The 25,279-nt window shown below is 39.3% G+C and overlaps 2 protein-coding genes and 1 long non-coding RNA gene across 3 annotated transcripts; all 3 read right to left on the reverse strand.

The window, feature by feature from the left end:
• Positions 1–1,080: 1,080 nt before the first annotated feature.
• LOC149091470 (uncharacterized) lies at positions 1,081–18,285 on the reverse strand. Its single transcript, XM_089259227.1, has 7 exons — positions 18,117–18,285; positions 13,684–13,828; positions 13,497–13,628; positions 13,286–13,441; positions 12,906–13,233; positions 2,670–2,766; positions 1,081–1,096 (listed from the first exon to the last, which is right to left on the reverse strand). Exons 1-7 carry the CDS (start codon positions 18,242–18,244, stop codon positions 1,081–1,083), a joined length of 1,002 nt encoding a protein of 333 aa, XP_089115353.1. The 5' UTR covers positions 18,245–18,285.
• On the reverse strand, positions 9,917–10,450 carry LOC149091471 (uncharacterized). The gene is made up of 3 exons (XR_016196694.1): positions 10,256–10,450; positions 10,040–10,184; positions 9,917–9,984 (listed from the first exon to the last, which is right to left on the reverse strand). It is a non-coding gene; the product is annotated as an uncharacterized LOC149091471 (long non-coding RNA).
• A 1,995-nt stretch (positions 18,286–20,280) lies between the features above and the next one.
• On the reverse strand, positions 20,281–21,943 carry LOC108650266 (uncharacterized). Its single transcript, XM_018099385.3, has 6 exons — positions 21,657–21,943; positions 21,437–21,581; positions 21,241–21,372; positions 21,021–21,176; positions 20,719–20,950; positions 20,281–20,659 (listed from the first exon to the last, which is right to left on the reverse strand). Exons 1-6 carry the CDS (start codon positions 21,782–21,784, stop codon positions 20,325–20,327), a joined length of 1,128 nt encoding a protein of 375 aa, XP_017954874.3. The 5' UTR covers positions 21,785–21,943; the 3' UTR covers positions 20,281–20,324.
• Positions 21,944–25,279: the final 3,336 nt, after the last annotated feature.

The following is a 25,279-nucleotide window of genomic DNA, read 5'->3' on the forward strand; positions in this document are numbered from 1 at the left end:
AAAGTTTGTTAATATTAACACAATGTTGAGGAATTGGTTTCAAATGCAGTGGCACCTCTTGATCAAGCACAGTTAGCTCATAAAATGTTGCAGTTACTACAGAGCTACACATAAGTAGTGAATAAAGAAAAGTATATTAAATTGAAATTACAACACATACGGAAGCTAGCATCTAAAACTAAATGTACTTCACGAACTAATTAAATAATGAAATTAATAAATAATTATTGTCAACAAATATAACAAATCTGAATCGAAAACTGTAAACTGCCTCTTAACTGCAAAGGGAATGGGAATGCTCCACCAGGTAATGCTCGCTCACGTGTTGGCATAAATTATTTCATGTCAGACTTAACACTTAACACGTTGGGGCTTCTCCGCTCCTCGGATGGTAATGCTGCAATTTGTATTCAAATGTACGATTTGTTGATGAGTCGACCGACTATCCGACTGACAGTCGAACGGCCCGACGAACGGATGGACGTTGTAGCACGCCGCATCAAACATAGCAAAACGCAGCGGAGCAACAAACACCAAAACAGGGCCATAAATTATATTATCGTGCATCGTGTATCTGGTTCAGGTCACAGTCATGAGTGACTGCCAGCCAAACTGTCAGCAAACTGGTGTGGTGGGTGGGACGGAGTGCTGTGCTGTGGACGGCTTCACTGAAAGCTGGTAATGACATTAACACCAGCAGCAGTTGCAGTCAACGCTGGGCTTGGTGTCGCGGTCGTGTTTTACGTTCTTGCCATGATTTGCTGCACAGCACAACAACAAATATGAAGCAAAGGAAATATTATTTGTATTTAACAGTCGACTATTGCATACTCTGCGAGAGAGGGAAGGAACTGGGTATAGTGAAGCTAATGTCTGTATGAAATGATTTAAATAATTGTTAATTATACATTTTTATAGAAAATCCATGAAAATTGGATAAATCGATAAATGTCTAATCACAATTATCACATCTATTTAAAGAGTTCCCATATTGAACACACCATATTTAAAATTAAATATGATTTTTCAATACCATATTAAATTTCAAAAATCGAAAACAAAAGAATGGAATATATATTTTTATAGAAAGTCCATTCTAAACAAAATTGGAAAATATTTAGAAAAATGTAGGAGATGAAATTGTGTTTTTATTTTCATTAATTCATATAGTCAATAAGTATTTTCAACAGATTTTCCATAAAAATATGCATTACAATATTTATATAGAAATGATATGCAATTGTAGATTAAGAGAAATTTTAATTCGAAACATTAATTATATCGATCTGTAGACATCCCGAATTAACAGACTTTTCATTTTGTAAGCTCTTAGCCTATATTCGAACTGTAAATGCGCCAGGATTTGTCAAGATAGTCAATGTGGGCCTGACTGCGGTCGCACACGTGTAAGTATGTGTCATGGGTAAGGGTATACATATGTATGTGAATATGTAAATGTACTTCTGTATGTATGTTTTGTGAGGTACAAGTACGTTTTTATGGGGTCTGCACGTGGGCTGACCGTAATTGGTCGAACGGTTTATTTTTACAGTGGAGTTCATTGAACAGGTTGCTGGGGCTTGGCTTTCAGAGTGATAAATCTTTTGGTCACCTGTTAACACAGCAATGCAAGAACATTGTAAGAATGTCATGATATAATACTAATGGTATGCGAGTGGGTATGTTTGTACAATTTGGGAGCAATTATTACTATCTGCGTGCATATAAATTCAAGGAATAATTCGAGTAAATATATGCACCATGGTCATAGGGACTTAAGAGACTGTCAGCACCAGGCTCTCCAATCTCCATTCTAAGACAGTATCTGCGCCTGCTTCTTCTAAGCGTTCAGAGCTTGTTTCTAAAAAGGGTATTGCACTCGCTCCGAGGTATCCATGTCTATTGACTCCACTACCTTTTGGATCAATATCACTAACTGCACCGTCATCTAAGCCAGTGTCCTCTGTGTCGACAGCACCCGTAAATATCTGAACACCTGATTCATCAATGCTGTCATCTACAGTAACTTTAGGAGTATCTGCGTCGTTTGGTATTCTGTCAGTATAATCAAGGCTGCCAACTCTTTTAGCAAAATTCTCTGCATGATATGTTCCAGGCTCAACCCCTATGACAGCGTATTCAGACTTTTCTTCATCATTCCAGCCACTATGAATATCCTCCCCGTAATCCTGGGCAAGGTCATCTGTAACTGTTCCCACGTCTTCGTCTCTATCAGCAATTTTGACTCTATCGTCCATAGTATATTGGATATTATCTTCTCCATCTTGTATTCTGAGCTCAGGAACTGAAAAGACTCTTGTATTTTTACTTACATCTGCGTCTGCTGTTACACTATAAACAGAATCTCTGTCTAAGAGTATCTGAGCTATATTATCAACGTCTTCGTTATCTGAATGTCCACTGAAGCCGGCGCCTATGTCATCTAAAACGTATCGTCTGATCCCTTCAACTATGTCTCTGCTTACATATTCATTAACGTCAAATAGTTCTCGTTGCTCCTGTGATTTCTGTGTACAGGCCCCGAATCGCCGTCTTTCACGGTTCTCCATTGATCTTGACCTGCAAAATCTTGGCTTCTCTCCTCTCCGTCCTTACGGGATTTATTAGGCTTGCCTGGACGAATAGGCGGTCTAAGTTGCTTAGGAGGCTTAGGTGGCCGTTCAGTAGGTATAGTTGTCGGTTTATAGGTCGTTGGCGGTTGGGTTGGCGGTTGAGTTGGCGGTTTAGTTGGCGGTGGAGTTGGTAGTTCAACTAGAGGTCCATGCGTCGCTGGGTGTGGTCGGCCCACATTTGCCACAAGACACCTTTCGCGTAGAGTTCTGCCCAACTCCAATTTTTCTTAAATTTTGTTATATATATATATCATCATATATATATGTCGAAGCAAGTAGTATTAATATGTTGGCGCGCACTGTAATTGTGCTTACTACCTGCTCGCATATTTTCCCTTTTCTATATGCCTTCGTACTTATGCGTGTGGTTATAGTGTCGGTGTGTAATGAGGTTATATGAGTGTGGTTGTAGTTTTCGGCTGAGTTGTAGGAATTGATTTCATCATATTGCATCAGCCAATATTTGCATGTTGTCGCTTAAGAAGTACCGTTTTAGCGGGGCGACAGCGTTGTGTCGCTGTCGCCGAGTGAGGTTCGGGAGTAGGCACAAAGAATAATTGAGAGACACAAGTTAGTTGCGTCTAGGATTCAAGTGCGAACGAAACTCGCTGCGCGAAACGATGACCGATACTAATACTGTTCCGACATATACATATGTATATAGTTAACAAAAAAAAAAAAAAAAGAAAAGCTTACAAGAAATTGGCATTCATAAAAGAATCTGGCGCACCGTGACCAGCTGAGCTGGTCGGTTAATGACTTTGGTGCGCGCGTTTTTATTAATGGAAAAAAAAACTGTGCAAGCAGACCCCCACCAGGTATTTAAATTAAATTTAAACTTAGTTTGTAAAGACTAAGTCGGTTTTTTTTTTTTTTTTTTTTTTTTTTTTTTTTTTTTTTTTTTTTTTTTTTTTACCCTTTTACCTTGCGCTTGCATATTTTTTGAACTGCGGAAGCTACCTACAATTGCCTATTTAACTATTTAAATAGTAGCAATTGTAAGAATGGATGAAGACTTGTCGTCTTGCTCGCTTCTTAGTGAGAGAAGTTCGAAGACAGAGATGATGAGGAAGATATCGTACGCTGACCCTGCTACCATGCGTTCACAATTACGCTCACAGCTTACAAGTAATGGGATGCCAACAAACAGTAATTTAGATAATTTGGCAAACAGAACAAACATTTCGTTCTCATCGCTAACAACGAGTTGCCATACAAGTTACACATGTACTGTAACTATGACGCAAGCAAGCTGTGCTCCAACTTCCACCTACACTGTGGCGGCCACTGAAGGGCCCAACATGACCTCAACAATGTTGGCGGGCAACAAGTCACTGAACGACACCTTGGCACGTATAGCTACGCATAATGTCAAATGCCAATTCCAACTAGGCGTAAGCAAGAAGCGAAAAGGTGGAGCGCAAACCAATACAATTCGTAAGGCAAAGGTGCAAGCTACTGGCCAACAAAAAGTGCCCTCCAAAACAGTGTCTGCAAGCAGTACACTAAGCAGCAATCGCTACGCAGCGCTTGCTGAGGAAGCAGATTCTATTATGGATCTGGAAGAAGAAAGCCAGGACGAACAAGCTTGTGAGACTGCCAAAGACCAGCAAATAAGCAGAGCACCCAAACCTCCAGCTATATGCGTGCCTCAAGTGAACAAAATGGATAAGCTGGAAGAAGAAATCAATGCTGTAGTCCAAGCCGACGAGTATGACATTCGTACATCCAGATCGGGAGTGTCGCGCATATACGCTAAACATTCAGAAAGCTTTCGCGCAATTGTTAGAATGCTGACGGCGAAAAATTGTGAGTTTTGGCACCATCAGCTAAGAGAGGACACCCCATACAGGGTAATTGTAAGAGGCATTCATCCTAATGTGCCTAAACAACTAATCGAACGCACGTTCACGGAAAGAGGCCACGCAGTCAAGAACATCTACTGCCCCAGGAAGCCGGACTGGCGTAATATAGAAGTTAACCCAGGGGATGACGAAGACGTAATAAACCTAAAAACTAGACAGAGTTTGTTTTACGTTAACTTAAAGAAGAGCCAAAATGTTAGTGAGGCACTTAACATTACGCAAATTGGACGGCATAGGGTATCAGTTACCAAGGCAAAGTTTAGCAAAGACTTGGTGCAATGCTTCAGATGCCAGGACTTTGGACATACCCGAAATTATTGCCTTAAAAAGCCAGTCTGTGGAAAGTGCTCAGGCAATCATCTCACAGGGTCGGATTCGTGCGACCTCAGGCTAGACAGTGAATCGATATGCGCTAACTGCGGTGGCGATCACATATCTAGCTACAAAAACTGTTCAGTCAGAATTGAGCTGAGCAAAAAACTTAAGCCGCCAGCAAGATTGCCTCAAGAAGGGATGCTAAACGGCAGCAAAAGTAATAAACCATCGGTCAAAGCTCAATTCATTCCTAATGCTACAGTTAGAGGTGGATTCTCCTATGCTGACATAACTAGACAGCGTGGACCGAAACATAATAAGACGAACGCAGCACGCGTCATCTCACAGGTGCAAGATTGCCCTGAGTATGAGCAATTTGGTAGCAAATTCAAAGAGCTCGAAAAAGCTATATTTGACCTAAACAGCAGAATGGATCAACTGTTCAAACTAATGCAGGATTCGATTGAGGCAAATAAAGCCTTTCGTGACCTGGCTCTAAAACTGATCTCAAAATGAACAGTCCACAAATAAAAATTGGATTGTGGAATGCAAGGGGCTTAGCGAAGAACATTGAAGAGCTAAAACTATTCCTAAGTGCCAATACAATAGATATAATGCTCATTACTGAGACGCACATGCGACCCGGCTTTTTAGTATATCTGCCAGGTTATGACCAATATTATGCTGCTCACCCCAGTGGAACAGCGAAAAGCGGATCTGCTCTTTTCATTCGATCGAACATTTCTCATGTGGAGCACGAAGCTATCTCAAAACCGAACATACAAGCTGCCAGTGTGAGCATATTGACCCAAGGTGGTTGCATCAAGATCTCTGCAATATACCTGCCCCCCAACCAATCGTGGACAAAAGACGACTTTGAGCAACTAATTCAAAGCTTGGGCAACAGATTCATAGTTGGTGGTGATTTTAATGCGAAGCATCCCTGGTGGGGTAACAACAGGTCATGTTCTCGAGGGAAGCATTTGCAAGAGGCCATTGCCAACAGTTCGTGCGAAATCCTAGCCACTGGTGAGCCAACTTTCTTCTCTTATAACACTCGACTCACACCCTCTGCTCTGGACTTCTTTATAACCAATGGGATTGAGAGAAACAAGCTAGCAGCTGAAATAAGGTATGAGCTCTCCTCGGATCATTTGCCTGTCATAGCAACAGTGCATTCTGCACACCAAAGCAAATCTAAGAGGCAATATATTCTACCTCGAGGCTCAAGTGTAAAAGTTTTTCAAACAGAACTGGCTAGCAAAACCAACCTCAATATGGAAATTAATAGTCCGGATGATCTTGAAGATGCAATCTCAATCTTCATGAGAAACGTGTCCTTAGCTGCATCTTCTGCTACTCCAGTAACCCAGTGCTCGCAAATACAACATCGAAGAGATATTCTCCCCCCACATGTTGACGCGCTTATAAGGCTCAAAAGAAGGGTGAGAAGAGAATACTCAAGAACTGGGGATACTCGAGTCCACCAGATCTACACAAGGCTATCCAATCGGCTGCAAAAGGTCCTTGCAAAAGTCAAGCAGAAGAAAATTGATGGAATACTAGAAAGTGCGGGCCCCGATGCACCTTTCAATTACACACTCTGGAAACTTACAAGTCGGTTTAAAAGGGTCGCTATACCGAAAATGCCAATTAAAAATCCATTGGGTGGTTGGTGTTACTCCAGTCAACAGAAAGCCGAAGTCTTTGCAGACAGCTTAGAGGAAAGATTTAAGCCATTTAATCTCACTTCCGATAGGACCAGAAGAGACGTTGAGCTAAGTTTGGAGACGCCCTTTCAGATGTCACTGCCTGCAACTCCAGTCACTCTCCAAGAGATTGTGCAGCAAATCAAAAAACTGAAAACCAAAAAATCTCCTGGAGAGGACTTGCTGGATAATAGAACTTTAAAACTACTGCCCAAAAAAGCGTTATTGTTTATTGTCCTAATACTCAACAGCATGCTTAGACTGAGATACTTCCCAACCTGCTGGAAAATGGCGTTGATCACGATGGTACCCAAACCTGGAAAAAACCACACGGAAGTTGAGGGATTCCGTCCAATCAGCTTACTTTCGGCGCTAGGGAAGATGGCAGAGAGAGTGATCCTGGATCGTATCATAAAGCTCGAGCCTGTAAAGCAAAAAATACCGAATTGGCAGTTCGGATTTAGACAAGGGCACGGCACGCCGGAACAACTTCATCGTGTAGTCAACTTCTCCCTCGACGCTATGGAACAAAAAATGTATGCGGCTGCTGTTTTTATGGACATCCGACAAGCTTTTGACAGAGTGTGGCACGATGGTCTCCGATTTAAACTGAAGAACATATTACCACCGCAGCTATTCCAGCTTGTCTCAAGCTTCCTCACGGACAGGTACTTTAGAGTCGTTGTGAGTGGAGAAAAGTCCTCGAAACGCTCAGTTTGCGCAGGTGTCCCACAGGGTAGCGTGCTTGGACCCACGCTATACAACCTATACACAGCTGACATGCCAACCACAAATGTAGTTACTGGACTAGATGAGGAACACGTCCTGATAGCAACCTACGCAGATGACACTGCAGTTTTGACCAGAAGTCCTAGCATCAACATAGCCACGGAATCCTTGCAGCAGTATGTAAATAGCTTTGAAGGATGGACCAGAAAATGGAACATAGGCATCAACACCAGCAAGTGCGTAAATGTCACGTTTACCACACGAACTTTGTCTTGCAGCGGCATCACCATGCTTGGCTCCAGAATCCCACAAAAGAGCTCATACAAGTACCTTGGAGTTTTACTGGACAGGAAGCTAAACTTTAAGGCCCATACAACCATGGTACGGCAGTCAATAATGGCAAAATCCAGAAAAATGGCATGGCTTCTTGCTCCAAAAAATAAGCTGTCGCTTTATAGTAAAACTACGATATACAAAAGCATCCTAAGCCCGATCTGGAAATACGCCCTAGAAATATACGGCATTGCATCCAAATCAAACTTGGAAAAAATTAGAATCGCCCAAGCAAAGATCCTGAGGCGAATCTGCGATGCCCCATGGTACATGAGGACTCGAGACATCGAAAAGGATCTAGAGGTTCCAAAGGTGGGAGATGTCCTACAATCACGTTCCGCAAGGTATATAGAACGCCTTGGCAGCCACAGCAACGTACTAGCCAGACGGCTAACTGCCAAGCCGAGGAAGAGACGACTCAAGAAGTGCCACCCAACGGACTTGCCCAAAAGAGTAATAACATAATTAAATTAATTAATATAATACTAATAGTAATGTTAAAGTAATATTAAAAATTAACACATAAATTTATAATCTAAGTCTAGATCTGTTTGTTATTATTTTTAATGTAGAACTAGATTAAGTTGCCATTATGGTAGCAGTAAGCTCGTTAATAAAATATAAAAATTTTTACAAAAAAAAAAAAAAAAAAATAACCCTAACCTCTCGGCCAGCAGAAGGCCACATGCACATATGCGCTGTGCAGAGGTTAGGGCTATATGAAAAATAGCCACCGAAAAAAAATCTGTTTCCAAAAAAAAAAAAAAAATGTATAGCAGATCTCAGAACGGCGAGGGATTATCGACGACATAATAAAATAAACTAAAAATTAGTAAATGTGCGGTTTAAGAAAAAAGGAAAAAAAATAGAGCAAGAATATATATATTTGCATGTGTGCGGAATGTGTATGTGACTAAAAAAAAAAAAAAAACAAAAACAAAAAAAAAACTACAAAGACAATTTCATCAAAGTGAACGTGCTGCATAAAACTGCAAGTACACAAAAAAAAAAACTCTAGATGCTAAACTAAATTCTCGTTTTTTTATAAGAGCTAATTATGCATATATAAAAGAATTATATATATATATATATATATATATATATATATATATATATATATATTTATATATATATATATATATATATATATATATATATATTATCTTAGGTGGTGCATTATCATGATTTTAGAGTTTTTTTTTTTCTTTTAAATTTCAATTTTTATATATATATATATATATATATATATATATATATATAATATTCAATAATACACACATCCTCCATATAGCAGCAGCAGCAGTCACCAAAAGAAAGGCCTTTCAGCGGTGGACACAACCAAAAAGAACTGTGAGTGCTAAATTAACCCTTGTCTTCCCCTCCCTATCACGTCCCCGAAATCTATAATGAAATAAAACTTAATAAATAAATAAAGAAAAAAAAAAAAACAACAGCAAAAGTTGGAAAAAAAAAGAAAAGAAAAAAAAAAGAAAAATTTTGAATAAAGAATAAAATACAACAAACTATGAAATAAGAACTATGAATTAAAACTAAATTTGTAAATTTATACATTAACTGATATTCCCCAAATACCTAAAATATGATTTAACATTTTCTTTATTATATTCCTATACTATTATACTATTATATTATTATATTATTATGTTATTACTATATTGTTAACCTTTTATTTCACTTATGGTTTTTTTTATAATATGTAGTTTTTTTTTCATTTTGAACACATGCGAACTAAATACCATCCACATGCACATACATATATATAAACACAAGTAAACACAAAAAAAAAAACATGAAGCGACAGTAATTAAGAATAAATGCAAATGTAATAGACTAGTTAGAGTTAAATTAACGAATAAATGTATCTTTTAGAATTTTTGTGAGTTTACTTGATGGATTAATATGGTAGGCTAGGAGTATAGCGTTGGCATAGACGAGAGAGAGAGAGTCGAGGCAATCTTTATTTGGGGATCTTCACCAACAAGTTAAAGCTGAATATCATGGTTGGGTTTGGGTAAAGACAGCGAGAAGCCAACACCACCTCGGCTTCCGCGTCTTTCTAACTGTCCGTGCTTGTTTCGTTTTTTTCTTGTTGTCCGAATGTTTATGATCCATAGGAATCCTAAAAATTTTAAAGTTTGTGTGTATTGGTGACGGTTTGGCAAGACCCACCCCCCCGCCGAAAGAGCTAAGGGAACCAGAGGATTCCGCCCGCCATTACCCGATCCACGTCTTGTGTATGTTTGGTTATGTATGTGTGTATGTATGTATGTATGTGCACGAAGATCGCATTCATACCCGAGCATGAACATTACATACAAGAGCATCAATCCAGAAAACTCGCGCGACTAACACGAAGAGCGCAATAATTTGGGACTCAACCTTAATGACGGAAATAATCATATTGGCAGATTCGAGTTCTGATATCATTACTCACAATTATGATGGCCAGAACGAAGTTGACTCCGCTAATGAAACGCAACGTCTCAAACAACATAAATAAAGCAAATAATAAAATTCCCACACCAAAGAATATAAGGCTGATGTAGTAGTTCCTATAAAAAAAATGTCTTGCGTCCATTCTGCACGACACGGATTAAATTCAAACATAAACAGGCATTTCTTGAGACTCGTTACAATTGGTTTTACTCACAAGAGGGCTATCACCGCAATCTGCATAAATGTCAAGGCTAGCCACACGAACAATATGCTATAGACTGTGCAAGCAAAGCGTTGGCGGGCTTTCTTGTAGTGCATATAATTTTGGTACGTGGCTCTCATGACTCTATTCACTGGAGAATTTTCGGACTAACATATACCACAAATTTGGACAGTTAACAAATCTCTGGAAACAAGTGTTTTTTAAAGCGAGGCAATTACTAAAAAAAACCTAATTTTATTTACATCTGACACAAATCTGAAATCGAACTATCCAATTCCAAACATAGATTGCTTCTACATACATCTAAAGGACATTAGAAAACGATTAATAAATGCATCGAACTAAATCGAAGTTTCGTCATTAATTATTATTGTTTTTAAATCTTGTTACTGACAATATTATTCGCCATTCATTAAAAGTATGGATTCATGTGTAGCTTAAGAAATCCACCCACCATCCCCGAATCCACAATTTTTTACAATTGTGCTAATTGAGTATTTCAAATTCTAGAGATTTCTGCTTTGGTAAATATACACATTTGTTTGTATTGTCACAATCTAAAAATTGTGTACAGATAGTCCACATTCAAGTATATTGGGTCAGAAAAGAAAATAAGAATTATTGAAATCGTCGTTATCCCGAAGATTTCGTAGTTTAGCAGGCTTGACTATAGCTTTGTCACTAGTTATACCCTGAGCCCATTGTAAATGGGAAATCAGGGTATAATGGTTTTGTTAAAAGTATGTAACAGGCAGAAGGAGGTGTGGCAGACCCCACAAAGTACATATATTCTTGATCAGGGCGACGAGCTGAGTTGATTTGGCCATGTCCGTCTATCTGTCCGTCTGTCCGTATATATGAACGCGTCGATCTCAGAAGATATAAGAGCTAGAGACTTGAAATTGTTTTTCTTAGGTTCGTGTATATCACGCGCAAATCGAGTGTAACACACAAAATCGATAACAGCTCTCGGTACTTTCTTATCGATTAAAAACCTTATCGAAAGCTAGTTATTTAATTATTTTTTCTACACCTTTAGAGCTAGAACTTCCAAATTTTAAATGCAGACTTATGTGTATTTTATATAATTTCGAATTTTGTTATAATTTACCCCCACCCCTAAATTCACCCCCTCACCCTCTTTTTTGTAAAAGGCGTATTTCAGAGACTTGTGCTTTATCGTGTACACACATTTAAACATTATGATTACGTTCTGAAAGTTTCATTAAGATCGTACGTCTAGAAATGAAATTATTCAACAAATAAGTTCTCCTAATATTGCCAACACTGCAGCGCAACCCAAGCGCAATCGCCTGTATATGTGAGTGTGTGTGTATGCGTGTGTTTGTTTGTATGTGTATGTGTGTGCGTTTGTTTGTTTGTATTCGTGTGTGTGTGTGCTAATTATTATTGAAATATCACCTTGTAGGGTTCAGGGGATCTCGTAGTCGAGCAGTCTCGACTAGAGCCTTCTTACTTGTTTTGGAATGGAGTTCATTGATCAGGTTCACAATGAGAAATCTTTTGGCCACCTGTAAGTCAACTGATAGTACAGCAATATAAGAAACACATTGTAAACATGGTAAACGTTTGTATGTACTAGTTATAAGAGTTCACAAGTTAGAACTCAAGTCAATATATTTAAAAACGAAAATTTCACTTTCGAGATTTCGAATGTAGACACGGCATTTGCAGATTTATTAGATTAATTTCGATAATATCTGACACATCATTCTCTGGGTCCTTTTATGGAAATTTAACTTTATCTTTTCCAGTATTAACATAATATCTTCTCTATCTTGGGTTCTGAGTTTAGGAACTGAACATACTCTTTCATTGTTACATCTATCTAATTCTGCCGATGCCATCGTTAGTACAATGTTCATCTGTATACTAGCAAAATTTTCCGCATTTCTTATTCCATGTTTGCAACACGGCTTATATTTTCAACCGTTAATTTTTTTTCGTATCCTTAGCGAAAATTGCGGTAAGTCTGCATTTGTTATTAGCATCTATTTGTTTGTAAGCCAAAAGTATCCGCTGTGTCTGGTCCCTGTGGCTAGGTACTCTATTCCTACGTACCATTTCCTTGTGCTTATCGATTCTCTATTGAATTCGACCTGAAATATCATCTCGATTTCCAGTTGTGTACAAATATTTTATTATCCTTATATCCGATCTAAACGTCTTCGCCGGATATGCCTGGGCGATGATCTTGATAATTGATGATTTCAGCCTCCCGGTTTCGGTTTCGGTTCCGGTGGTTTTTCCCATGGATAAGTTGGTGGAATTGGCCGTGGCGGTCTTGGCGGTTTAGTTACCGGTCTAGGTCGCGGTCTAGTTTGCGGTTTTGGTGGTATTTTAGTTGGCGGTTTAGTTATCGGTCTAGGTTTAGTTGGCGGTTTTGTTGGTGGTTTAGTTATCGGTCTAGGTTTAGTTGGCGGTTTTGTTGGTGGTTTAGTTATCGGTCTAGGTTTAGTTGGCGGTTTTGTTGGTGGTTTAGTTATCGGTCTAGGTTTAGTTGGCGGTTTTGTTGGTGGTTTAGTTATCGGTCTAGGTTTAGTTGGCGGTTTTGTTGGTGGTTCAGTTATCGGTCTAGGTTTAGTTGGCGGTTTTGTTGGTGGTTTAGTTATCGGTCTAGGTTTAGTTGGCGGGGTTGTTGGTGGTTGAGTTGGTGGTTTAGTTGGCGGCTGAACTGGAGGTTTATCCATAGTTACTTGAGGTAACAAACCTACCGTACCCCTAGGACTCAAAACACCACAAGGTGCAGCAGTAGTAGCATCTTTTATGTCCGCCAAGAGTATCCAATTATGGGGCGTGAATGGTCTCACTAAGATTTGCCAATAGAAAGTTAGCCAATAAATAATGAGAAAGTCGTGGAAGAGAATTAATGATCCCAAAAGTGCATCATTTAGCCGCATCTCCGCAAACCGACCGCCGTTGATGGTTTGTGCGTGGTACATTACGAACTAAGAAGTGGGTATCAGACACATGCTAAGTATACAAGGATCAGCAACTTACAGCTAGTATTGCTATAGTAATCGCGATTTCAGAGACTAGATAGAAGTAGTACCCAGACCGAGGTATAGCGAAATGCACCATCAAAAAGAATATTCCAATTGCCAGAAAAACGAAGGCAATAATGAAAACTACGGCTACATCTAGAGTCAGGTCAGCCTGGGGGATACATACATATATGAGTCAAATTCAATATATACAATATAATACATACATCTCTGGGAAGAATCGAAGCAAATAAAATAAATATCCAGAGCAGCACAAAGCAGATTGAAAAGAATACAAGAGCATCAATCCAGAAAACTCGCGCGACTAACACGAAGAGCGCAATAATTTGGGACTCAACCTTAATGACGGAAATAATCATATTGGCAGATTCGAGTTCTGATATCATTACTCACAATTATGATGGCCAGAACGAAGTTGACTCCGCTAATGAAACGCAACGTCTCAAACAACATAAATAAAGCAAATATTAAAATTCCCACACCAAAGAATATAAGGCTGATGTAGTAGTTCCTATAAAAAAAATGTCTTGCGTCCATTCTGCACGACACGGATTAAATTCAAACATAAACAGGCATTTCTTGAGACTCGTTACAATTGGTTTTACTCACAAGAGGGCTATCAACGCAATCTGCATAAGTGTCAAGGCTAGCCACACGAACAATATGCTATAGACTGTGCAAGCAAAGCGTTGGCGGGCTTTCTTGTAGTGCATATAATTTTGGTACGTGGCTCTCATGACTCTATTCACAGGAGAATTTTCGGACTAACATATACCACAAATTTGGACAGTTAACAAATCTCTGGAAACAAGTGTTTTTTAAAGCGAGGCAATTACTAAAAAAAACCTAATTTTATTTACATCTGACACAAATCTGAAATCGAACTATCCAATTCCAAACATAGATTGCTTCTACATACATCTAAAGGACATTAGAAAACGATTAATAAATGCATCGAACTAAATCGAAGTTTCGTCATTAATTATTATTGTTTTTAAATCTTGTTACTGACAATATTATTCGCCATTCATTAAAAGTATGGATTCATGTGTAGCTTAAGAAATCCACCCACCATCCCCGAATCCACAATTTTTTACAAATGTGCTAATTGAATATTTCAAATTCTAGAGATTTCTGCTTTGGTAAATATACACATTTGTTTGTATTGTCACAATCTAAAAATTGTGTACAGATAGTCCACATTCAAGTATATTGGGTCAGAAAAGAAAATAAGAATTATTGAAATCGTCGTTATCCCGAAGATTTCGTAGTTTAGCAGGCTTGACTATAGCTTTGTCACTAGTTATACCCTGAGCCCATTGTAAATGGGAAATCAGGGTATAATGGTTTTGTTAAAAGTATGTAACAGGCAGAAGGAGGTGTGGCAGACCCCACAAAGTACATATATTCTTGATCAGGGCGACGAGCTGAGTTGATTTGGCCATGTCCGTCTATCTGTCCGTCTGTCCGTATATATGAACGCGTCGATCTCAGAAGATATAAGAGCTAGAGACTTGAAATTGTTTTTCTTAGGTTCGTGTATATCACGCGCAAATCGAGTGTAACACACAAAATCGATAACAGCTCTCGGTACTTTCTTATCGATTAAAAACCTTATCGAAAGCTAGTTATTTAATTATTTTTTCTACACCTTTAGAGCTAGAACTTCCAAATTTTAAATGCAGACTTATGTGTATTTTATATAATTTCGAATTTTGTTATAATTTACCCCCACCCCTAAATTCACCCCATCACCCTCTTTTTTGTAAAAGGCGTATTTCAGAGACTTGTGCTTTATCGTGTACACACATTTAAACATTATGATTACGTTCTGAAAGTTTCATTAAGATCGTACGTCTAGAAATGAAATTATTCAACAAATAAGTTCTCCTAATATTGCCAACACTGCAGCGCAACCCAAGCGCAATCGCCTGTATATGTGAGTGTGTGTGTATGCGTGTGTTTGTTTGTATGTGTATGTGTGTGCGTTTGTTTGTTTGTATTCGTGTGTGTGTGTGCTAATTATTATTGAAATATCACCTTGTAGGGTTCAGGGGATCTCGTAGTCGAGCAGTCTCGACTGGAGCCTTCTTACTTGTTATACCCTGAACCCATTGAAAATGGGAAATCAGGGTATAATGTTTTTGTGTAAAAGTATGTAACAGGCAGAAGGAATCATCGCAGACCCCACAAAGTATATATATTCTTGATCAGCACGATGAGCTGAGTCGATATAGCCCTGTCCGTCTGTCCGTCCGTCCGTCCGTCCTTCCGTCTGTCCGTATGAACGCCGAGATCTCAGAAGATATAAGAGCTAGAGAGCTGAAATTTTTTGTGCATACTCGTGTATACCATACGCAGTACGAGTTTGCTTTATTTTTTCGATAACTCATCCGATAACTTTTTTATCGAGAATAATCGAAAAATTGATTTGGTTTTTGAGCCTCATCGGAGTACTATTAGATGTAGAGACTTCAGATTTACTATGTATATATATATGTAGAATACAAACATTTTGTAATCAACAGATTTTGGATACCACGCCCCTTTCGCCCCCAATTTGTAAAAAACGTATTTCAAGTACTAGAGACTTGTGCTTTGGAATGTACACACATTTTGACCATATAATTACGCCCTGAAAATTTCATTAAGATCGTATGCTTACAAACGAAGTTATTCACCAAGTAAATTCTCATACTGTTGTCCACACTGCAGCGCAGCCCAAGCGCAGTCGCTGCTTACTGCGCAGTTAGCAGAGCGCGGGCGCGTGAGGGTGGATGCATGTAAATGTATGTGTGCGTGCATAAAAGAAGTGCAGAATGATAAGAATATCAGCTTGGAGGGTTCAGGGTATCTCCTAGTCGAGCAGTCTCGACTAGAGTCTTCTTACTTGTTTTGTAATGGAGTTCATTGATCAGGTTCACAATGAGAAATCTTTTGGCCACCTGTAAGTCAACTGATAGTACAGCAATATAAGAAACACATTGTAAACATGGTAAACGTTTGTATGTACTAGTTATAAGAGTTCACAAGTTAGAACTCAAGTCAATATATTTAAAAACGAAAATTTCACTTTCGAGATTTCGAATGTAGACGGCATTTGCAGATTTATTAGATTAATTTCGATAATATCTGACACATCATTCTCTGGGTCCTTTTATGGAAATTTAACTTTATCTTTTCCAGTATTAACATAATATCTTCTCTATCTTGGGTTCTGAGTTTAGGAACTGAACATACTCTTTCATTGTTACATCTATCTAATTCTGCCGATGCCATCGTTAGTACAATGTTCATCTGTATACTAGCAAAATTTTCCGCATTTCTTATTCCATGTTTGCAACACGGCTTATATTTTCAACCGTTAATTTTTTTTCGTATCCTTAGCGAAAATTGCGGTAAGTCTGCATTTGTTATTAGCATCTATTTGTTTGTAAGCCAAAAGTATCCGCTGTGTCTGGTCCCTGTGGCTAGGTACTCTATTCCTACGTACCATTTCCTTGTGCTTATCGATTCTCTATTGAATTCGACCTGAAATATCATCTCGATTTCCAGTTGTGTACAAATATTTTATTATCCTTATATCCGATCTAAACGTCTTCGCCGGATATGCCTGGGCGATGATCTTGATAATTGATGATTTCAGCCTCCCGTTTTCGGTTCCGGTGGTCTTTCCCATTAATAAGTTGGCGGTGGTCTTTGCCATGGCCGTGGCGGTCTTGGTGGTATTGTAGTTGGCGGTTTAGTTACCGGTCTAGGTTTAGTTGGCGGTTTTGTTGGTGGTTTAGTTATCGGTCTAGGTTTAGTTGGCGGTTTTATTGGTGGTTTAGTTATCGGTCTAGGTTTAGTTGGCGGGGTTGTTGGTGGTTGAGTTGGTGGTTGAGTTGGCGGCTGAACTGGAGGTTTATCCATACTTACTTGAGGTAACAAACCTACCGTACCCCCAGGACTCAAAACACCACAAGGTGCAGCAGTAGTAGCATCTTTTATGTCCGCCAAGAGTATCCAATTATGGGGCGTGAATGGTCTCACTAAGATTTGCCAATAGAAAGTTAGCCAATAAATAATGAGAAAGTCGTAGAAGAGAATTAATGATCCCAAAAGTGCATCATTTAGCCGCATCTCCGCAAACCGACCGCCGTTGATGGTTTGTGCGTGGTACATTACGAACTAAGAAGTGGGTATCAGACACATGCTAAGTATACAAGGATCAGCAACTTACAGCTAGTATTGCTATAGTAATCGCGATTTCAGAGACTAGATAGAAGTAGTACCCAGACCGAGGTATAGCGAAATGCACCATCAAAAAGAATATTCCAATTGCCAGAAAAACGAAGCCAATAATGAAAACTACGGCTACATCTAGAGTCAGGTCAGCCTGGGGGATACATACATATATGAGTCAAATTCAATATATACAATATAATACATACATCTCTGGGAAGAATCGAAGCAAATAAAATAAATATCCAGAGCAGCACAAAGCAGATTGAAAAGAATACAAGAGCATCAATCCAGAAAACTCGCGCGACTAACACGAAGAGCGCAATAATTTGGGACTCAACCTTAATGACGGAAATAATCATATTGGCAGATTCAAGTTCTGATATCATTACTCACAAGTATGATGGCCAGAACGAAGTTGAGTACGCTAATGTCTCAAACAACATAAATAAAGCAAATAATAAAATTCCCACACCAAAGAATATAAGGCTGATGTAGTAGTTCCTATAAAAAAAATGTCTTGCGTCCATTCTGCACGACACGGATTAAATTCAAACATAAACAGGCATTTCTTGAGACTCGTTACAATTGGTTTTACTCACAAGAGGGCTATCACCGCAATCTGCATAAATGTCAAGGCTAGCCACACGAACAATATGCTATAGACTGTGCAAGCAAAGCGTTGGCGGGCTTTCTTGTAGTGCATATAATTTTGGTACGTGGCTCTCATGACTCTATTCACTGGAGAATTTTCGGACTAACATATACCACAAATTTGGACAATTAACAAATCTGGAAACAAATGTTTTTTTTTTTTAAAGCGAGGCAATTTCTTAAAAAAAACCTAATTTTATTTTCATCTGACATAAATCTGAAATTGAACCATCTGATTCTAAACATATGCATATAACATATTAGAAAACTTTTAATGAATGCATCGAACTAAACTGTAGTTCGGTCATTAATGATTGTAATTGTAATTGCCATGCCGTCCGTCCGTCTGTCCGTAAAAACGCAGTTTACTTCTGCGCTATTGATGCTAACACCTTCTCGTGTATATCTCCAATTTATAACCACCCAAGATCTCGAGCTATGGCGAATACATCTACGCCCATTGGGAACGTGGCAAATCGGATAAAACTGTATCTGATAGAGTTTAGCATGTGAACTAATGTTATGATTCTATAAAGATTAATGAAAAAATGTAAGAAAGCTCTAGTCGAGACTGCTTCCTGAACTGATTTATCATACACACATACATAGGCACTCACGCATGGGCTGCAGTGTGTGTATACTAAGGGAATTTAATACATTTATTAACATATACATAATATATAACATATAACATATACATACATATGTATGTATGTACATATGTTTGTTGAATAGTGACTGGCGGGTATGTAAAGGCACATAGGCATACAAATGCTTCTACAAGTGATATCCCTTCGTACACACAATCATACATACATATGTATGTATATATGTATATAAGTGTGCGCACTTCTCAAGATCAACCAAATGCAAATGCTGGGACCTAAAATTGCTACAGGCAGCAAGAGCTAAGCACACAGATATACAAATGCTCATAGTACATGTAGCAAGGGAGACTGTGTGCGTGCACATTCGTCGCGAAAGCATTTTCATCATGAGCACCAACGCTTTCATACCCTTTCCACAAATAATATCGAAACACATATACAGATTTCGTACGAGCTTGTCAAACGGCTTAAAGAGTCCGGTATACTCTTTACACAGAAGGGAAGGCATGGGTTCTTGCTGCGAAGAAATTTCAATTTTCGTGAGCTGGCAGCTCAGAGCTGCTGCTTGGCTCACATGCATACACACATATACACATTTGAGAGAGCAAAGAGCACCGAGAGAGAGAGAGAGAGCAAAGGAAACGTTGAGTACAGAGGGATCCTCTGTTCAACCATCGACCATCTCGGTCGAGAGCATGAAGCAGAATGATTGTGCTTTCGAATATTTTCGTTGCCTGAACCTAAAAGTGAGGAGCCGAGCAAATACGAAGTTGTGTGGGTCGTAATGTCAAAAAAAAAGTGTGCAAAACACTTTACACTACGTGTCCGGTCTATGTGTTCTCTGGTTAGTGATAATATGAAGCTTGTGGAAAAATGCATCCTCATTGCTCACGAAATAGAAAACATAATCATATGATTCACAGAATTATAAATGCTCGTAAGGTAGGTAATTAATTGCGATTGGACTGCATGACAGAAGCTGAATGATATGACACTCGAAGGATGGTATATTTATTATAGGAAGATCGTATGGTGCCAAAGCACAAGTCTCTAGTATTTGGATTAGGGGTGGAGGTGAAATATAATAAAAACTGAAATTCAATTAAGAACATATAAATCTACATTTAAAATTTGGTGACACTAGCTCCAAAGATGTATCAGACGGACAGAGGGCTAAATCGACTCAGCTTGTCACCCTGGTCAAGAATATACATATACTTTTTGGGGTCTGCCACGCCTTTTTTTGCCTGTTACATAGATTGCATTGATTTCCCATTTTCAATGGGTTTCAAATTCTGCTATATTTTGGGCAGTATAAATGATGACCACCCAAGGCCAAAAAGCTATATATAGCTTATTCCTCCTAAAGCATAAGAGCTAGAAGCTTCAAATCTAGATAGTTAAGTTACTAGCGCCCTCCTCTATCGATGTTTTTGTAAAGCAAGGCAATAACTAAAAGAAATAAAAACTTTTTTTAGTTATACAATAGTTCGGTCATTGTTCATACATTTTTTTTTATTATTTACTTTCTCACATTAGTAGTATTTGTCATTCCTTAAAAGTATCATTACCTCTGGATGTTTTACCTGGTTTCCTCGAGTAAGCCTTAGCATCTTTGTCCTCTGGATTCACTGTGCTTTCATCGGGCTCAAGAACGTATTGTTGATCTGATTGATCTCTATTTTTTCCTCGAAAATCATCTGCACGATTTTCATTGGGTTCGGGATCAAACAAATTATGCAACTTGTCTTTAAAAGGGTTTTTGACTGTACTCATATCATCCGTCATAAAGTCGAGGGTTATTGGTATCTCAGTTGTTCCGCTCCTTACTCTCTTTTGATTTTGATGCTGATGCCTACTAGGGGGTACATAAACAAAATCACCTGTACAAGGCGAAGAGAAACGTAAGGGACAAATATACTGGATAAATAAATTGGCTTACCAGTAATGTCTTCGCCTCTTAGATCAAGGAATTTGGTATTAGTGTTGTTTCCCAATACAACAGTACTCATATCACATAAGGGATCTGCCCACCCATAGACCTGCCAATACAATGTTAGCCAGTATATAATTAGAAAATCATGGAATAGGATCAGAGAGCCAAGACAATAATCATGCAGTCGCATCTCCGCGAATCGGCTGCCGTTAATTGTTTGTGCGTGATACATAACAAACTGAAGGATATAAGGATATAAGGATATAGCTCTAGTACAGTTCGACATTCTGTTAATTCGAGTTACTTACAAACATCAAGGTTATTGTAATGGATATCTGCCAGATGAGATAGGCATATGGCCTTATGATAGGCTCTATTAAATGCAGCAACAGGAAGTAGACTCCGAGCAACAAAAAGAGGAACGCCACAATAAATAGCAGAGCGACATGAAGCGTGAGATCCATCTGAAGGCAATTGATGACTATTCGCCTCACTCCTTTCGAGAGTTGATCTACGGTAAGCACTTACCTTCTGGGGCAAGAAAACGCCGATTATTACAAAGAGGACTATGAGCACGAGGCAGATGCTGAAGTAGATGAGCATGTCCATCCACTGCGTGTGGGCGACGAGCGTGAATGAGCCAATGATTTGCAGCTCCACCTGTACCAGAAGCAGAAAAGTTAACAAGATATGGATATATGGAGAATCAGACTAAGCCACATACAATGAGAATGCTTATTATGACAGCGGGTGCCGTCTTCCAGCGGGCCTTCTCAACGAACAGATATATAGCAAAGAGCAAAATGGCCAGCAGGAAGGCGACAATGCTAATATAATAGTAAACCCGGAAGGTCTCATTCATATCCGAGCTGAAATCGAGGAAAAGTACAATAAATATTAAACTAAAAGTCATCTAGAGAATGTGCAGCTCCCATTCGACTTACACCATGGTGATCAACAGCCATTGTACCAGAGCCAGTATCAGCCATAGTCCCAGCAACAGATATGTTATTAGGGAAAACTTGCGCCGACTCCTCCTATATGCACCGTAAGCAGAGTCCCCGTAATACATACTGAATTCGTCATCCACCCAGATCCGCTCCACTCAATCCAACATCAATGCCATTCGCTATCAGTTCGGAAAACGGAAAATGAAAATGAAATTCAACAATGATGATGTGTGAGGTGTCTAATGTGATGGAAAATGTGTGTGTGTAATCATATTTTTGTTTTTTGTTTCTCACCTGTTTCAAAGCGCTGTTAGAGTCAAAGCAAACTCGATCTCGCAGCACGTTGATCTTGTTCAACGTCTAGTACCTTCTCCTGCTGAGCTCAGAGCTGCGACAGCTGCGACAATTTGTTGCATGTGCGGCATTCACAGGCAGAGGACACAGACAAGCGCAGCCAACATGTAAAGTCAACAAAAATTAACAGCATAAGCCAAAAAAGAAAAAATAACAAAACACATCAACAGCAATGCAGCAAACTGATTTACGCTTGTTTGGCAAATTTGAGTACGTAATATGACTAGCGTAAAAGGCACACAGCACGGCAAACTGTCAACGCCAAGTGTTAAAAATGTCAAATAAATAATGCTAGAGCAGCAGCGACAACAACAGCAACAACAACACCAACAACAACGTTAAAGGCAAACAAGCACACTAATGAGCTGCCTGATAAATGCAATGCAAACTTAAAACTTGAACCTCGCACGCAGCTCTCGATCTGGTAGAGCCAAAGTTTTCCATGGGGCGTATGCAAACAGTCAGAGCAGTCAACACCAGCACCACCCCCACCCCGGCCCACCGTTGCCCATCGACAGACAATTTGCATACAAAACCGAGCCAAGCCGAACCGAAGCCAAGTCGCTAAGCTAATACCAGTCAGCATGGGACACACGGGGCGTATGCGCAACGCACGCACAGGTGATGAGTCGCTGGGGGTGTAGGTGCCGATGGGAGTTGAGCGGCGGGCGGCGGGCGGTGGGCGGTGCTGCCTGACGGGCTACAGTCAACAAAAAGAAGAATCATTTAGCGACACATTTGGCATATCAAAATTTGCTGCCCGAACTGTTCAGCCGGCATTCAAAATCAGCTGCCATGTGCGTCGTTTATTAACTCCCAAAACTGACAGCAAACGTCAGACGGCCGACAACTGACGATATCACAACTACGCACTATATACCACTAATATATATGTATGTACATATATACCTTGTATATAGTGGCTGCTATATAGTCTGTCTGGCAGGTTCAGTTTCCATCTCGCTGTCTTTAGCTGACTTGCATGCAAAATTAATTACGGGCAAAATTTGTTTACGATGCTGACGTTGACGTAGACGCTGTCGTTGTCGTTGTCGTTGTCGTTGTCGTTGTCGTTGTTGCTGTCGCCGTCGCTGGCTTTGCTGAGTTTCTACCACGCGCGCTGCTTCAGCCATAAAAGTTTTACGTTATAGCCCTAACCGAATTTAGAGCCAGGCCCAGCCCGGCCGCAGAGCCCCTGGCCAGTCCGTTTAGATCCGTTCTCATGGCCGTTTGCGGCGAATGCCATAAAACTTGAAGAACCGCTGACATTTTTGGTGCTGCATTGCAGTGCAGACGACGCGTTGCGGCTTCCGAACTGCACTTTTTACGAGCTCCACATTTTGCGGGCCTCGCGCACTGGCGCTGGCTTTGGCACTGGCACTGGCAATAGAACAATCACAGCCAACCAGTCGAAAGTGCGAAATGAAATTTTAATCAGGCTCCGTTCGTGTTTATGATTGGACCATAAAAATTGAAACTGTTGCGCTGCCGATATTTCATAACTAGACTCTCTAATGCAATTTATACTGTGCTTGCAGGGTTATAGAAAATTAGATGAAGTAATGAAAGTTGGCATGCTATACGAAAATCAAAGCAATATCTAATTTATACTATGTCAGCAGGTCTATAAACAATTTGATGAAGACAAAATGAATCAATACATATACATATATCTATGGTATTTACTCTTTCAGAATATGGCTTTCATGCAATTTGTTTTGATTAAATTTCTTTATGTTATATATTCATTTATAAATACATAAAAATATAAATAAATAAAAACAATCTTGGTTTAAGGAAATATAGAAATATATAGAAAATTCGATGGGAAAAATCTTCAATGCTAAATATATAACATGCTTTTAATATAAACGTTTTTCTTGATTACTTACCATGCTAGTTCATTTTTTTTTTTTATTTATTTTTTTTTAAATATATTTATAAATATATATATTTTTTTTTATCTAAATATATTAAAATTAGTGGAGAAACAAAACTCAAAAATGGTATACAAAATTCTGAACAAGATATAATATACGTATTTGATTTGAGAGAGTGAAGTCTTTGGACATATTGTCTCAAACGATTTGTTGCATAATTACATTACGTACCATATTGTAAAAAGTCTTGCGGCTAAAACTTTGATTAGTCTTTATATATTTGTTTATGATATTTGAATTATGACTAATTAATATATGACTAAAATATAATAGATACGATATCTATTTAGTCATGCTATTCATATTCCATACACTACAGCCACAAACTACAGCATCATATTTTTATATCAATGAGCATCATTTACTCAACTTATTTCCTTAAAGTCTTGACCAAGAAAGATTAGAGACTGCGACGCGATATTGCTTAGGTAACACATGCAGATAACACCCAGAGACTACAAAGACTTGGCGCAGGTCAGGGTCGCGCTCCGGCTAAACAAACAAAAAACTGTCTCGCTTCAGAGTTCAAGACAAAAGAACAACGCATGCCAACAGCTAGTTGTTGGGGCCAGACGCATGCAAATATGTATAGAGGCCACATCGATGCTGTGTGGCGACGGAGGTGGACGGCAGCAAGTGCGGCGATAAGGACCACACCGAGCTGTTGATAAGGCAGAGAGACACTAGTGTGTCATAGTCGAGAAGGCGAGCAGATAAACCGAATATGGGCAGGTTCAAAGAGCCGACAGCGTCACAGCATCAAACAAAGTGAGCAACAAATTAGAGGCAGCAACTACCAAGAAATTCCCCTGGATGAGGCAACTTGTGTCGCTTGCGTCATCAAATTTGTAGCTGGTTATCAACGGCCGACGACGACGGCAACTGATAACACTCGGAATGAACTACAGAGAGCTGAGGCTGTGGCCAGCACATTCCACAGAGCACTGTGTGAGTCATCTGGCACGCTCGGAACGTGACCTGGCCACTTTGGTCACTTTCCCTAATCGCTTAGTTTTCCTGCAGCGCATTTTCATTTTGTGTCCTTATCAATTTTACGACTTCCTTTGGCTCTCTCGGAGCTCAGACCACCGGCTAGCTGCAATTAGCCTGATTTTCGAATATTCCGAGCGTAGCCCGTGACTCGCTTTGGTATCTAAATCGCAGTTAATTGATATTTATTGCTGCAACACGTTTTAAGAACTTTTCTTTGGAAACCTCTCGAAACTACATTTCGGTTTGCCCAGTCTCAGTTTTACTGGCCATGGGAATTATGGAAAATTCTTTGGCCTGAAATTTTATGGTTAAATAGAAACGAAATGAGTC

This window comes from Drosophila navojoa, chromosome 4 (assembly GCF_054131105.1).
Source record: "Drosophila navojoa isolate 15081-1374.11 chromosome 4, UAZ_NAV_1.0, whole genome shotgun sequence".
Classification (NCBI taxonomy): Eukaryota; Metazoa; Arthropoda; class Insecta; order Diptera; family Drosophilidae; genus Drosophila; species Drosophila navojoa.